This window comes from Apis florea, unplaced genomic scaffold (genome assembly GCF_048593485.1).
Source record: "Apis florea isolate Af1SG1 unplaced genomic scaffold, ASM4859348v1 contig_3170_pilon, whole genome shotgun sequence".
Classification (NCBI taxonomy): Eukaryota; Metazoa; Arthropoda; class Insecta; order Hymenoptera; family Apidae; genus Apis; species Apis florea.
In genome coordinates this window covers 456847-470849 of record NW_028256714.1, presented here as the reverse complement: position 1 = coordinate 470849, position 14003 = coordinate 456847, and the positions used below count along the sequence as shown (strand labels likewise).

The window sequence follows — 14003 nt, the reverse complement described above, 5'->3', positions numbered from 1 at the left end:
GTTAAGTCGCGCTTAAAATTCTGTTCGCAACTTGAGCTAGAAAGATAACGTTTGGCAATAGTGGCGCTCGTGTCGCCCCTATCGTGATAATATGGAAATACCTTCATATTGTCCAAATACAAAAATGGTGACTGTTTTCAACCTTGGTGATGGGACACGATTTGCAGCCACCCAAAATCGTTTGTTCGAAAAGAATTATTTTAAGCTATTAATATACTCCTTATTGGAGCGGTCAAAGAGGATTCGAACGTAATCGTCCACTGATTCCACCGTGATTAATCCGTGGTAAAAGATGCGAGACAGCGAAGGTGAGAAAAGCAAGACTAGCCTTGGATTTAGTCCAATTAGAATCCGCTAATATCATGGGTTTCAGCTTTTCGGATTCGTAACAAATCCTTCGATGATTTAATTTCGATCTTGATTTTACTTGATTGAAATATCGTATACGATATTAATCCTTACTTTAAAATTAAATAAAATATGAGACGGGTCGTTTGAGTATTATAACGTGCAAATTTCTACGTAATTCGATATTACATCCCACACAGAACGAAAAAGACTAATAAGCTTCGAAATTTCGTTTGAACAGGTGTGTAATCTTGATAAGATTATCTTAATAAAATCACGCAAGTTAAACTCGAAGCAGAAATCCTATCTAATTGTTCTGTCAACGGAAAGTTTAATTTGCCAGAGAGAGCGAAACAGAGAGATATCGATTGAATTTTAGATTTTCAAGCACAAATATTAGAGATCCATTAGAAAGGGATCCATTATTTTTCTTCATACTCGTGTGACTCGAAGCTTTCTTTTAGTGAATAAAAATAAAAGATGGCGGAAAGAAATACCTGTTCTTTCTCCTGTTGATTTTTCGGCCAAAGCGTGGCGGTCACGTAAATTTCGCCGAGATGTTGTTTCGGCCTGTTGTGATCCTTCAACTCCAACACGATATCTTGCGGCTGGCCCAGATCGAGTTGCGCGAGGTCGAATTGAGCCGCGCCCATGAAGTCGTCCTGCAGACCCCAGTCATAGTCGAAGACCTGTCGAAACGACCAAGGTCTTTTGCTAGCTTCGAAAGAAAGAGCAAGAAAGTGATAAAAGTCTCGGCGACCACCACCAGACGTTCTATTAACGAACCAACGAAAATATCATCGTCCTTCCTTTCTTCTTTCTTCCTCTCATCCCATAAATCTCTCAGATTTTTCAGAATTTTCCCTTATCTCTTTTCAAATTTATCCCTCGAGAAATTGAGAGAGATGTTTATGCTCTAATAAAGCAGATTTCTCGCTCTCGAAAAAAAAGGGTACGATCGAAAGGAAGAGATTGAAAGGAAACTCGCGTTTCCTAATTGGTGTAACGCGTTAGTTCGTTGCAAGGATACCATAACGGCGGTCAATTTTACTGGTGTCGCGTGTAATAATAATCGATAATTGTTATTATTTGACCAAATAGAACAATGAAAAATTTACCTTGAACGTAAGAGGCTGGAAAGGATCCTCTATAGGCAGGGTCACACTTTCGTCCCAAACTGGATTTAGGTCGCGATGAACGGTTCGCGACTTGTGCAACAATCGACCTCCGCTTTTCACTTTCACGTAAGGATCACTGGCGCCTGAAACGTAACAATTCGTTTCGTCTTCATTTTTCTTTTCTTTTTTTTTTCTTTTCTAAATTCCATCTCCAAAAGATATCATTCTATCCTCGCGTCTTTCGATTGAATACACACAGAAGAGAAAGAGGAAAGAAATGCAGATTTGAATAAAAATTTGGATTAATTCAAAGTAATATTCGTAACAATTTTTCAAAGAGAAGTGAAAGAAATAGAAGAGAGAGATTAAAAAGTGTATCTCACCGCATCTATCCATAGCAACGAGGTTCATCCCTCTTCTGATGTGCAAACGAAGCTGAAAGAAGGCATGCTGCCTCAACGCCAGTTCCCTTCTACGCGCGAGTTCCTCCTGGAGAAATGCGCTATCTTCCTGGCTGATCGATCCTCGAGCTTCCTCGTTCGAATCTTTCGACGGCTGGAAACTCAAGGATCCTTTCGAGTGTGCCTCGCTGTATTTTCCAGGACTGTCTTCCGCTTTTGTCACGACATTCTGCCTTCCTCCGCATACCAACGGTGATTCTGCACACGCGTGAAAATTATTCTTAAATTACTTTTAAATTGTCACTCGACAAAATTTGATTTAAATCGTGGAGATACTATTATTCCATGTACTATCTTTTTCATACAGAATTTTAAACTGAGAAATATCGATAAGGTAATCCCGTTCGACGAGCAAATGCACGAGTAATTAACTCACGCACGGACGAAAGCTTTGCAATTTAATATCGATCTAACGCGATAAAAATCCACCGGTGTTTGAGATCAAACGAACGATATAAACGTGAATAAGTTGACGTCGATATTCAACGAGGGCAGATTTTAAAATTAATCAATCATTCAACTCATTTCTTTCCTCCCCGTCTTTCGTCTTAACGCTAAACCTACCACGCGCGGTCAAATGACCGTTTTTTGAAATTTTGTTTAGAATTTCTCGTATACAAAGTTACTGTATCGTGACTTATTGACTTTTTCTATAAGATACAACCCATTATTCACAACTTTCTGTATTGTTTACGAATCCAATTAGCTAAAATCTCTTTCTATATTAAGATACGTTTCTTTGCAGCGGTCATTTCACGATAGAAATAGGTATACATGAAATGTCGGTAGGTTTAGTGTTAAAATCAAATTATTCTCGGCGATGAACACGAGAGAGAATATATATATATATATATATAAATAAAAGAGAAGAAGACGCGCCTGGATGATTGAGACAGTGCCTGGCTGGACTCTGGGTGGCCGACGAGCTTTTGCTGTGCTCGGACGAGTAATCGGCGGCGTAGTCGGACTCGATCGGCAACCCGCTCCCTCCATCCTTCGACTTTTTCCGCTCCTTGCTCCTGTTGCGGCCCCACCGACTTTTCAAGGTCGCGAAGAAGATGTGCGTGCGCTGCGCCACCGAGGTGGCGTGTCGATGATGGCGATGATGATGGACGACACCCGAGTCCGCTTGTTCACCGCGTCGTGACGGCGAACCGCTCTCGTTGTTCCGGAGCTCCGTGGCGCTTTTCGAGAGCTGACGGCTCCCGTTCAAGTTCAGTCGAGACCTCTCCTCCACGAAACTGTTATCTGAAAATACGTCGATACACGTTTTTCTCCCCCTTCGTCGACCCCACTGCTCCAATCCGATAAAGAAGTTTGCAAAGAAAAGCGTTTCATATTCACAATTAATATGTAGAGTAACAATTTAGAGGTACAATTTTGTTCAATATGTTTAATATTATTAAAATACGTTATATGCAGCACGAAGTAACTTTTGCGCGCAATGTATGCAATTAAAACACGCCGAGGAAATAAAGAAAACCGTGCGATTGAGGTCATTTTTGGATTTATCCCGATATCTCGATCGGTTGGCGAGATACAACCACTCAAAGTGTCCATATAGCGCTTGACCACGGTGCAGAGATCATGAATGGATCCACGACGCAGTGACCTACATTTTTCCCTGCAAATGCGTACAAATGTTTGTCTAGGAATTACATAGGAATTTCCAGGAATCTCGTCCGTTACTTGTCTGGGATAGATCAGGTGGGAGGAGATGCGAGCGAGAGGACGGGTTAAAGAAGCGACGGGTAAAGATAGTAAAAAATTACTTTTCTCTTTGCACGACGATATCTCGGGAAATGGAAATCGTATCGAGACAAACGAAAAAGCATTTCAAAGAGAAAAGTTTCGCGCTTCTAATGATCGTTCACTCGTTGATAAAAAGTTAGTATTCTTCGGAATTATAACGGTTCAAAGTTTTTATAATTTTAATGGAGTTTCATTGGGTTTAAATTGAACGATTAAAAATTAGTCGTATCGAAATAAACGAAAAAAGCATTTTAAACTGTATGATTCCGTATTTTTAACGATCGTTCACTCGAAAAAAAATCATTCTCTTTGGAATTATAATAGTTCAAATTTTTCTCTAATTTTAACAGGTTTTATTCAAATTTTAAAAGATAAATTACATGATTATGGCGTTCAGAAATATTTTAGAAAATTTTTAATTATTAATGGTTAAAAAACAAAGTGGTTAAAATGATGTCAAATGCAGAACAGAACGTTACTTACAGATATCATAATTTTATATCATATTCGATAATTTTATCATACAGACAATATGTACATAATCAGAAATATAAAAACTGTTATTGTGAGAAAATTACCTTGTGAGAAATTAATAATATCCTATCTCCAACGGGAAAACGGGATCTTGAAAGAAAAAGCACTTATCCACATAAGAAATTCACCTGATAATTCATTTCCTTCAATCCTGATATTTTTCAAATAACACTTAAACTACTTTGATGATGGATGATGAGAGCAAAACAAGCGAAAAGGATATTATAATATAAATGTATCACATGAGAGGGAAAGAAACGGGCAACTAAATTAACTCGAGGAAAAAAAAAAATGATGAATGTTGGGACTGATTGTGATGGTCTGACCGACAATCGGTAAGTGTAAAAGTGAACTGAAGATTGCGGAAGAGAAAGAAAAGGAGAGAACACGCAAGGAAGGAAGATCCTGCGCAACACGAATGCCAGAATATGCGCAATAGGAGTATCTAAAAGAATGAAGAAAACGTATATAAACGTGTATATAATTTCAACTTTTACTCAAATAGATTCGATTTGATTTATCGTTTTACTTCTGTTAATTAGTAATACGTGTATTGCATCGGTTGCAAAAAATGTATAATCAGTGATATCATTTAAATGTTTAAACAGTACTGAAAATTATTATTATATCGATCTCACAAATATGTTCCAACATATGAAAAGCCTGGATAAAAGTGGGACATTTGACAAAGCTACCACCCACGTATCTAGAACGACTATTCGTCTATTCGTTGGATAGGTAGGCATACGTATATATATATATATTTAATTAAAATTATTCAATTTCTGATTCATCGATCTTATTGCGTTCATAAATACGTTTCGATGAATTCATCGAAAATTTATTCGATAATAAAAATATTATCTCTATACGTCGTATCTTCTCTTGCATAAGCGAATATTTTCATTTAGATATGCACGATTGCGATTTAAATGAGAAATCTATTATATTAAATTTCAAAAATCAAAATTTCTACTTTCCAAAATTACTTCGTATGTATTCTGTTTAAAAGAAAAAGTCGATAGCATCGATCGATATTCTATTAGGACAATTTGTGCGCACAGTTACGTTTCGTTGAGTTTTCAGCATATTTTCAGCGTACGTTTGAAATTCATCGTATGAAAAAGAGTCGATCAGCGAAATTGCGGATAATCGATAAGTGGCGAGAACGTGTTGAAAATTTACGACATTTGCTATCTTGAGCGGAGATCATCGTGTACGGCCGATTCATTCTAAAAATACGAAGGAATGAGAACAAACGATGACATTTAACTGCAAAACCATTAGGCTCGAGATAAATTGGAAATAACATAGGGAATTAGAGACGCTCGATTATTGATTTATATAGAACGCAAGAAAAACACGTTTACACCTACTCGAATTGGGGATAATATTTATTATATTCATCTATATAAAAAAAAAAATCTGACGTTTTATTACATCGAGGAAGTAACGAACAGAATAAAAAAGACATTCATTTATATTGGAAAATATATTTGTCGAGCAGTTGTGTGATTTCTGTATGAAATGAAGAATAATCTAAATAATCCATCTTTTTGTTATAATTTTCATTAGCCTTTTCTCTTTCACAAGTCTTGTACAAATCATAGCGACACATTTCGTGAAACAGAAACGTTACAAAGGCTAGGTTTCGCTTTTCCCTAAAATCATTCCTGCCTACATCTAAATTACTTTAAGGGATCCAATTTCAATCATTTCCGTGGACATATATCGAATACACGGATACCGAATGTGATTGGAAACAATCCATCAAGCTTCCTTCCTCTCCATCTTCCCAAATTACGATCCAAATTGGAAAAATTTCCGTGCTCTGGGAAACCAATCTTCTCTCCTCCGCCCACTCTTTGGAAAATAATTTTAGGGATTTTTTTTTTTTTTTTAGAGAAACTAACGAAAAGAGGAACGACTTAAAAATAGAGTATCAAAAAAAAAAAAAGAAGGACAATGAAAGAGAGATCGAGATATAGAGCGGAGAAACGTCAAAAGAAATAATAGGAACGATAAAAAGAAGCATCGTGAAAAGAAGACGGAGAGTACAGGAACACAAAGTGAAATGAAGAAGATCCTTCGTACGTATAAAAGCACAATAACAAGCATGTTATTTCCAACTTATTCCTCCCAGTTTATACATCGAACAAGCAGTTTTAAAACTCAATATCTCTCTAATATTCCCCTAAAATTTTAACTTTCCAGTTTTAAAAGCACTGATCCTTCCTTCGTTATCTCACTATTTTTAATTAATAAGAGAAACAAAAAGAGAGGAATGAGAGAGGAAATTCGTTGGGACGCACTCACCCGCTCGTATCTGTTCACTGTCCTCCGCCCCAGCGAGTAGCTCGACGCTCTTGCTCATCTTATCCACCGAATACGCGGTTTGTATTTCGAAGCTCCAGCTCGCGAGCCTTTAATCTCTTCTTGAAGTGCGCCAGTCCGCCGCATCCCGACACCATGATTTCGTCGGAAGATCAACGAACCTAAGGAGCATCGGCCACCGGCCTCGTCATATCCCGAGTTTTCCACTCGCTTCGGACGATCCTGGATCCCCTCGATTCAACGGTTCCACCCTCGCTCCATGCTTTTTCGATTCGATTCGATCAACTGACACAAGAATATCATGTATATCGTGAATATCTTTTTTAAATATCGTCCAAAAGTTTGCGGGGTACACACGCTTTCGTTTAAATGCGGATCGTAAATATGTAAAATCAAGATAATATCGCGGTTACAGTTTCTCTTTCCTTCTTTTGGATTAATCTTTGCAGAGCGAAAAATAACGTGGATTGTAAATTGGATTGTGAAATGGTAAATTTTATTGGTCGACGATCGATGACCTTAATATTTATCGAATAATCAATGTAATGTTTTCGTCGAGATTAAATAAATAGGGAGCGTTTATCGGATTTAAAAATATGCAAGATAGATAGAAACGAAGAAGAAGAAGAACGATTGAAAATTTGCGATTGAATATCTTTTTACAAGCACATGTACCCACAACTTTTATGCGATAGATTATAAAACACATATTTAAATATTTCTTAAGGATTGATAGAGAGTGTGATAACAGTTTACGAAGAAGAATTTTTTCGTGATTATTGATTCGTGTTTAGAAAAGAATTTACACAGTTTCGTAATTCGTGCAATATAATATGAATATGTTTGCAGGATGGGTCTAGTTTTCGTTACGAGTAGAGAAGCGATTGTATTTATGTATGCTAGCTTTATAGTGGAAGAAAAATTAACGAGTGAATAGTAAAAGGTAGAGTTGACAGCATGCATATACATCTCTTATTGATTAGTAAATGTAATACATGTAATACATGCGCCGTCTATGTTCTCAAGAGGATACATGTGATGACAGATGTTGTTTGTAATGTTAATACGTTGTTACTACGCTAATATTATTCTACATTGTCAAGTGCTAATACGTATCGTCAACATACCAATATCGATTTAGGTATTTAGGAAATTACTAAATGAAATTTAGCAGAACATTAGCAATACGCTGTCAATTGTATCGTCAATACGAAAAAAGAATCGTCAAAAAGGATTTTTTTCAAGGCTAACTGAACATATTCGTTTCGTTTCTTTTATTTCGAAAAAAATTTTTATGTAAAAATTTATACGTGTGACTTTCTACGTGTTTATTTACTTTTCGAACACAAATTTATTTTCATAGTCAAAATTTACACAAATCGAAATAGCAAACAAAACAAATATTCATTACGTAACGTCATATTACTAGCTCGCAAAGAAAAGGAATTGTTTAAACGTCCACTGATGAACGTAGTTACTCTAAAAATACATCGGTTAAGCATTCTATAAATTTTGTATTTAATTTACGAGCTAACTAGCTAATCCCATCGTACCGGAAGATATTCCGCCTCTCTTAAAAGATTCGAACTTTCAACGATTTTTGAAGGAATTAACAACGCATATATATCGTTGCGTGTTAAAAGTTATAAAGCAGATTCCCGGGAGTAAAAATTCATAATAGAAGAAAAAAAATTGAAAAAGGAGAGGAAAACATTTCAATCGACGAGGAAGTAATTACGCGTGCAATTATTTTGTCACCGCAGTTAAGGTTAAGGGATAATCGTTTATTATCTCATATTCAAGTTTCCCCTCTTACGCAGTAGGGTTAAGCGTTACATGGAGTGCGTGGAACAAAGGAGAAAGTGGTGGGAGTAGCTCATGGTACATATTTATCCTCTGCGCATCGGGGATGCGCATATATTATCGCGATCCCTTGCCTCGACTAAACATAGCACGCATCTTGTTAGAAATGTGTATAGGTTATTTTTATAAACAATTTATTAGTACATAACTTATCCGATATTTATAATACCGATTTCAAAAGTGCAAAAACAAACTTTTTTAAGTGTTATTTTATAGCAAACAACAACAACGTCACGTTCATTTTAGGATAGAAGATATTTCTATTTAAAAAGAAAAGAATAAAGGATAATCGAAAGAATAAAATCAAAAGGTATCGCATTTGATTATTTTGATAGATTCAACGTTTGTTTTTGTTTGTTTTAACGATGAAAACTTATAGACAGAAAATGTGTAACGTTAGCATAATAATAACGAAACTTTGTACGTATACGTACAATATAGAATAGTTGAATCGTAGAAACTTGTGAAATGAATTCGAGTTTTCGACGTGAAATACGAAAGGAAGCGGAAGTTGCAAGAAGAAACACGAGCTGATAAATAAATAACGGAGGCACTATGGAAACTAAGAATACACTAACCTCATTTGAATCCCTGGATAGATGTTCGAGTACCTCTTTTAATTGATTCACTGAGCTAATAAAAGTGGTTTCAGTTGGGTTCGTTTTGATCAATTAAAAGGTTCGTGGGAGAACCGTTTGGCCTTCGAATGATAACAAACTGTCATAATTGATGTTAGGGTGCCTGAATTATTTTAGTTCGCAACTTTTGCGATTTATTGAAGAAAAAAAAAATCGATAAAATTGAAATTAAAATTACCGAATAAACCAAATGATAATTTTTTGGCACAATCTCATCCTTCCTTCCTATAATATTACATTCCTCTCTATCTTTTGAAAAATCCAGATCTAAAAATTGAGATCTGATCAGAACTTGATAAATCACGTATACGCAAGAGGGTAACAAGATAAGTTAAGTATATCCGTTATACGTAGAATGGTAGCTAATATTCTAATTAGAAACTAATTGAGACTAAATTGAGGAATTCGTACAATTCCAGAAGATATTCACCAGTCTAAATTATTCAAAAATTTATCAAAATCAATCTGTTGCAATAAAATGAGTTCTAGAATACTTGTTATTGAGAGTAGTCTTTATATATTTGCCTTATATTAAATTTTTATATAAAATTAATATATTCACCAATACTTAATATATTAATTATGCAAAAAAAAAGTGTATAATCAGTTTTTACTGGAAGCAAATTTAAGGCACTAAAATCGTTCGGAGAGTAAAAAACACAAATGGTTTAATTAATTCCAACGTCCGATTGGAAGAGCTGGGAAAGAGGCTCTTGAAACAAGTACGATCCCTGCGCCTCCCGTGTTTCCTACAGAAGGTAAGAGGATTTCGTTGCAAAATTTCACGAAATAACGCAAAGGAATAAGTAATGCCACTCGGTAAACATCCGAGGTTGACTGGAGCGGCCGATTATAGAACGGTTGTCATCGGTCTACTCGATTTCCTTTTCAACTCGGTTAATTTCTTCGACTCTCTGAAAGATACTCCAGTTAAGTCTGTTACCGATTGATAAATCATTCTTCGTGTAAATAATCGACTCTTTGAGTTTTTTTCTTCCAATCTTTATTTATATCCTTCGTGTATTTCTATGATAAATTTTGTTCCATTTCTACATGAGAAAATTGTCCTTGACTTTTTCTTCTTTTTCTTTCTTTCTTTTTTTTTTTTTTTTTTTTTCAATATTCAACATTCATTTTCCTGATAAAAAAAGTTTTTAAGGAAAGATTAAATTTTATCGAACAATTTAAATATCATATTGATTTTGAAAATAAAAAACAAATTTGTTATTCTGCTCTTCTTGTAAAAAAAAGAGAATTGAAAAATCGATTAGGCGATGATTAAAAGGACGATTATCGCAGATTACCTTTATTTCCTGGCAATATAAGAGGATAAAAAAACTCATCGATAAATGTATGTTTGACCTAAATATCCTTCAATCTAGTTGCAACTTCGTACTCGAGAATAGAATTAAACTTAATTAACATATTATTTTTATTGTTAAATTTTTAACAACATTTTAATTTTTTGCATTGTTTTTGATAATTGGGAAAAAAATGTTTTCACTGTCAACATTGTTGTAAAAATTATATGGAGGAAAATGTTTATTTGCCCCATTTATTAATTTCAAAGGTTCGTCGATATTCGAGAGATAGGTCATATTACAGGAAAACGGAAATAGGCGGAAGTTTGATTGATTCCAGGAGCCCGAACTAATAGAAATTTCCGAACGAATGTAGCTCATCTGATTGACAGCGTGCCATAAATTTTAAATAGAAGCGAAGCACGAGTTTCAAAGATTCAAATGGCTTATATACAATCCATCTAACTTTTAAAAATCTTGATATCGATGATTTTAAAAATATCTTATTAAAAAAAAAAACTACTACTGTTATTTTTACTTTGATATTTTAAATTTACATCTTTTTTTCGTTAAAATTTTTAACTTCCTTTCCGTTGTTATCGAACTAAGTCTAAAGCAACAAGAAAATTAACTAATCGAGTTTTACATGCACTTGTGTCATTATATTCAGCAAGTATATTAAAATCAGCAGATCGATATGTGGTTATATGCTACTATGCCACTCGAAGAAAACCTTTTACATTATTACGTTGTATTGTTGTGCGCGCTTTCTTAACGATTAGGCTAACTACTTTGCCCTCCCCATGTGTTGGTAAACGAATATCACGCCTCTAATGTGCGTAGCATGTACAAGGGAAGCGACCTTTGCTTTTGATCGCTTGTTTTTTTAGTAAACACGTTCCTTACAATCGTGCTAAGAAAGATTTCGAGTAAACTTTACGTGAAGCAAACTAAACACGATAGACACATTTGATATCACGTTTGGATCTTTCCAAGGTATTCATATTTATATGTACACAGGAAAAAAGAAAGGGAAATGTTTTACGTGATATAATAGATTGTAGGTAATTCTATCGTATATATGTTAATATTCTTTTTCTAACTTCGAATATTTTTATTTTGTAATAAACTTTAATTAGGGATACTTTAAGAATTATAAACTTTAAGAATTATAAGATTTATAAGATGAAGGTTTGGAAATTTAAAAGTAAATATTTCAACAAATATCGAATATGAAATTTTTTATCGTATTAATAATTACATCTACTTAAAAAGAAAAAAATTCGATCGTAAGATAATAGAATAAATTTTTAAATTTTCTTATATAATCAATGTCATAAAATTAATTAATATGTTGAATATATTTATTTTTATTCACAATTATTTTCCTCGTGCCAAGAAATAAATAATTTGAAGAGGTTAAACATCAAAATTTTTATAATATTAATAGTTAAAAAAAATTAAATTCTAAAATAGATCACGTAGTTTCAAACTTTTTCCTATTTCTAATCAATATCGCTTGCACTTCAAATACAATATTTTTCTACTAAAAATTCCATTTATTCTTTCAAATTGTTTAATTATACAATAATATTATTTATATTCTTAAGCATGATTGTAATTTCTCGTTTTGTAAGAGTATACGATATATCGAGGATTCATTTGGCAAACTTGACACACATCGTTTAAAATTTGCTATTCGTCAAAATCTCCCTATCTATATTTGACATTCTTAACAATCTATATTAAATTAAATTTAAAATTTAGATTCAATTTAAGTTTCAACGTTGTACTGTAAATATTTTTAAATATTTCATAATTATTTCGAAATTATTTAAAGCGAAATTAAAAAAGAAAAAAGAAAAAAAATAAAAAATAATTAACACAAACTTACTATGTAAAATTTAATAACGCAATGTTAAATTATGTTAACCGAAGCGAGAAAAAATAATTGTATTATATTAATTCTTATCGTTATGAACTTAGCTACATTTTTTATCATTCGCATCCCGTCTCACAATCTTTTTCTTCCTCAATTCAGTTTCCGCAAAGAAACGTTCTTTTCATCAAATAAACACAGTACTAATAAGATTCTCGAGACAATACCAAGTGCTTTAAGCTTCGACCGAATTTCCTCCAAGTTTTCCGATCGATTGTAGAATTTTTCCGGTAAAATTCACGCGAAATTTCGTTAGCCATAAAACAATTTTCGTAATTTTTTTTCTCATTGTATGTCTATTATATGTTCTCGTGTCACCATATACTACGTTTAATATTCTTTAATACAAATTTTCTTTGATAAAAACATTCGTATCCACATATCCATATATTGACCTTATTTCGTATTTTTAACCCTTCTTATTTTTTTAATTATTTTTTTTGTTTTTAATCATTACGATAGCAAACCATAGAAATTTTCATAGAAAGCAAACAACAATTCTTTCGTTTCACATGAATCTTGTTTCGTATGCAAATGAATTTTATCGTGTATATCGTGTATGTGTGTGTGTGTGTGTGTGTGTGTGTGTGCACTTCTATCATAAAAACATAACCATTTATCATTGAACGGGATGCAATTTAAATATGTACCATGTGCCACATTACCTTGTGATCGCCTCGAGAAACACTACAACGTCGAATGCCGCACTTATCGAATAATACAACGAAACACAAAAATTTAATGTCCGCGTGAAATTATGTTAAAGCAACGGAGAAATGAAACGAACCATCCTTCGAACACCCGACGCTTTCGTGTCCGAGAGGCCACTGACAGAACTCACGATTCCCCATCTTGCTCGGATACTCCTACTCCCCACCCTTTGCAGAGTGAACTGGAAGGGAGAACGTTACGACAAGAAGAGAATATACGACGCGTAATGAGAGCGATTGAGAAGGAAAGAGGCTCTATCGACCCAACCGAACCACCATCCTACGAAAGATGGAGATACACGTTGGTAGCGATGGGTTCGATTAAAATTATTTCGTCGTGTTTGTTGCTTGATAAATTAATCAAGTTGTTTAAATTTTGTTATCATTTTTGAAATAGTTTGATTTTTGTATGAAATATAAAATAAAATTTACGTGAAATAAAAGAAAAGTAAATTAAAATGTATATAAAGAAAAATAATTTTTTTTTTAAGATTCTAATTACGATTCTATAATAAGCTGAATAATAAAAAAAATATATGATATCGAAATAAATATAGAAAGTTCCTTCACCCATAATTTTTAATTTCAAATCGTAATATGTATTATTTATTTCGATTCCTTTATCCTATTGAAATTAAAAAAAGAAAGTTTTTCCTTTACAAATATAATTTTTAGTTACAATTTAAAGTTCTTAATAAAATAAAATTATCAAGGATGAAAATAGACTACTTAAAAATACCGTGCATCAACAAGTTGTTAAACACAAAGTGGCCAATATTTTCTCAAGGCTGTTGACATCAAGCAAAAAAGAGGATCAATGCCATCACTAGCACATGTACGCTTCAACGGATGAAGTTGACACGCACGACAAAACGGCGCCAATGTGGTTTCCGGAAGAGCAATAACGTCTTTCAAAATTTTGATGCTTTTGAAAGGGTTCATACAGAATGAACAATTGGCAGAATGAGAAACAGAGAACTGAATAATTCTTGTTAAGCATCGCAA

General features: G+C 33.8%; 1 protein-coding gene and 1 long non-coding RNA gene across 3 annotated transcripts in view; one reads left to right on the top strand and one right to left on the bottom strand.

The window, feature by feature from the left end:
- Window positions 1-13120, bottom strand: part of Mctp (multiple C2 domain and transmembrane region protein) — a 29912-nt gene extending 16792 nt beyond the window's left edge. Inside the window, exons 1-6 of the mRNA XM_012485360.3 lie at window positions 12954-13120; window positions 6530-6832; window positions 2807-3175; window positions 1850-2125; window positions 1467-1609; window positions 846-1037 (exon numbers count right to left, since the gene is read on the bottom strand). Coding sequence (XP_012340814.2) covers window positions 846-1037; window positions 1467-1609; window positions 1850-2125; window positions 2807-3175; window positions 6530-6587 — 1038 coding nt within the window. The 5' untranslated portion in view covers window positions 6588-6832; window positions 12954-13120. The remainder of the gene's footprint in view (window positions 1-845; window positions 1038-1466; window positions 1610-1849; window positions 2126-2806; window positions 3176-6529; window positions 6833-12953) is intronic.
- LOC147657329 (uncharacterized) lies at window positions 11139-13473 on the top strand. Of its 2 annotated transcripts, none has more exons than XR_015292522.1 (2): window positions 11139-11345; window positions 13055-13473. It is a non-coding gene; the product is annotated as an uncharacterized LOC147657329 (long non-coding RNA). The 2 variants fall into 2 exon arrangements; XR_015292523.1 differs by lacking the exon at window positions 11139-11345 and adding an exon at window positions 12354-12518.
- The last annotated feature ends 530 nt before the right edge of the window (window positions 13474-14003 follow it).